Source organism: Fopius arisanus, unplaced genomic scaffold, assembly GCF_000806365.1.
Source record: "Fopius arisanus strain USDA-PBARC FA_bdor unplaced genomic scaffold, ASM80636v1 scaffold00819, whole genome shotgun sequence".
NCBI classification, from domain to species: Eukaryota; Metazoa; Arthropoda; class Insecta; order Hymenoptera; family Braconidae; genus Fopius; species Fopius arisanus.
The window spans coordinates 1-1,994 of record NW_011888558.1 but is presented as its reverse complement, the minus strand read 5'-3'; the positions used below and the strand labels follow the sequence as shown (position 1 = coordinate 1,994).

The window sequence follows — 1,994 nt, the reverse complement described above, 5'->3', positions numbered from 1 at the left end:
ATTTGGCCAGAGAAACAAAACCCAGAAATAAAAAAAAATGTGCTGTCAATTTTCAGTCACGAATGTGTAACGAGTTTGAAACTATTCAAATTAATGAAATAAGTAAAAAAAAAAACATACGTAGCAAATCCCAAATGCTAGTATTAGCTCCAAGCTTCCGATCCAAGTATTTTTTTATCAGCCGCTGGAAATCTTTCGTTCCCTCGTAATCCTGATAGAAACTCATCTGGGAAGGGCCTACGCGTCCAAGCCAATCATCCTCAAAATATTCAAGTAACCTTGCCAGTTCACCTTTCTGTGGTAGTGTCATTTGTTGACACAGTATGCGATAAGTAGGGACGATCATGTCCTTCTCCAGGAGGAATAGCGCACAAATTTGTCCAATGATGGTACCGTTGGTGCCATTCAGAAACCTGATGCCTAGATCCTTCGCTTTGGCCCATAGAATCTAGCAATATAACAGAATGTTCTGGAGTATGCAACAATAGTATATTTTGATACGACAATGGTGGTGACACGAACCCGTTACGAAATATACTATTTTATCATTTAAAAATATTAATATCGCCAATAAGATACCATATATAGCATGTCGGTCCTTACATTACAACTACTGTATAAAGTGCCTTTGACAGTTGTATAGTGCTCTAGGAGTTTCTCATGGAGTAATGCGTCAAAATTCCCATAGATAGGCACGGTGTGCTCGAATATCCTCTTCAGTTTGGTTACAATTGCTGCATAGGCTGGCGGATTTCTGTTCTTTACAAGAATCCACAAACATGGCAGCACCTGAGAGCGTTAAATTGTTGTATCATGTTCTGTTACTTTCTATTTATGATTGTATGAAATCTAAAGCTAGACTCCTTAAAAGCTAGACACATTTTCAGAATTTTCCCATTTTGAACAAATAGTATCAAAATCCAGATACTTAATTTCTGATGTGAATGCAAAGTTGTGACTTTTGAGATGACCTAGAATTTGATTGTAAAACTACAAATGGATAAGATTACAGCGGTAATGGACTCGGATTAAATAAGATGGTAAAAACAAGAGGAAGAAAATCCGATAAAAGTTGTAAAAAATAGATGAACTAAAAACATACTCACGTGGTTATCAATAAGTGCCGATGCAACGATAATTTCTGTCACTGGGAGTAATGAAATATCGAATTGATTGCTGGCCACGAAAGAGACTGATGATACTTCCGCATTTCTGAGATCAACCAAAAACTCATAATCGGAAAAGATGAGGACTTCAGATTCTCCGCCTGTGTTATAGATTTCCATATCCATACGACCATTACGACTCCAAAGCAGGGAGATATACATATCCGTTGAAAGTTTGTCGTACAGAGTTCCGTAGGAATCATCGATCCTTGGGAATTCCATATGAAGTCTGCAAGTAGTCATGCGATTTTTCACAGCATCATAATCAATGAGCTGAGCTGCCTCCCAATGTCTATAAAATGCATAACACAGTAGATAAAGAAACACAAAAAGGGCATTCAATTTTCATTGATTTATATAAGTTCAAAAATTTGAAGATTCAAAAAAGATGTAAGTAATTAAACATTCTAAAAATAAATGAAAATGATACTTTGTAATATTTAAAATAATTATCAAACTTTTCTTTTTTCTTCTGAATAATTTTTCTGAGGTTTTCCTCAGATGCTATGCTTCAAATTTTTTAAATTTTCTTCCTAATATAAAAGGGGCAACGAAATCGATCGAGATCAAAGAATAGTCCAAGGAATAAAAAGAACTTGTTCAAACTTACACAGCTTCTAGAGTTTCATAAATCTTGGGAATTGATCTCAGTTGTGATGCTGCTGCCAAGCATAATTGGTGGATAAAGATTTCCTTAATCCCCAAATGTTCATCGACAGGATGATTATGTGGTTGCGTTATTTTGAACTCATCGTCCTTGAATATTCCTCGTCCAGGGCACATCCATTGGGCGTGAACAGCGCAGCAATACGACCTGTAAAAAAAAAA

At 36.0% G+C, this 1,994-nt stretch overlaps 1 protein-coding gene across 1 annotated transcript; it reads right to left on the bottom strand.

Moving 5' to 3' along the window:
• Positions 1-120: 120 nt before the first annotated feature.
• On the bottom strand, positions 121-1,974 carry LOC105273078 (uncharacterized; the record flags this gene model as incomplete). The annotated part of the gene is made up of 4 exons (XM_011315313.1): positions 1,777-1,974; positions 1,107-1,458; positions 604-789; positions 121-448 (listed from the first exon to the last, which is right to left on the bottom strand). Coding segments are annotated over exons 1-4 (1,039 nt in total), but the record flags the coding sequence as incomplete, so codon positions are not given.
• Between the last annotated feature and the right edge of the window lie 20 nt (positions 1,975-1,994).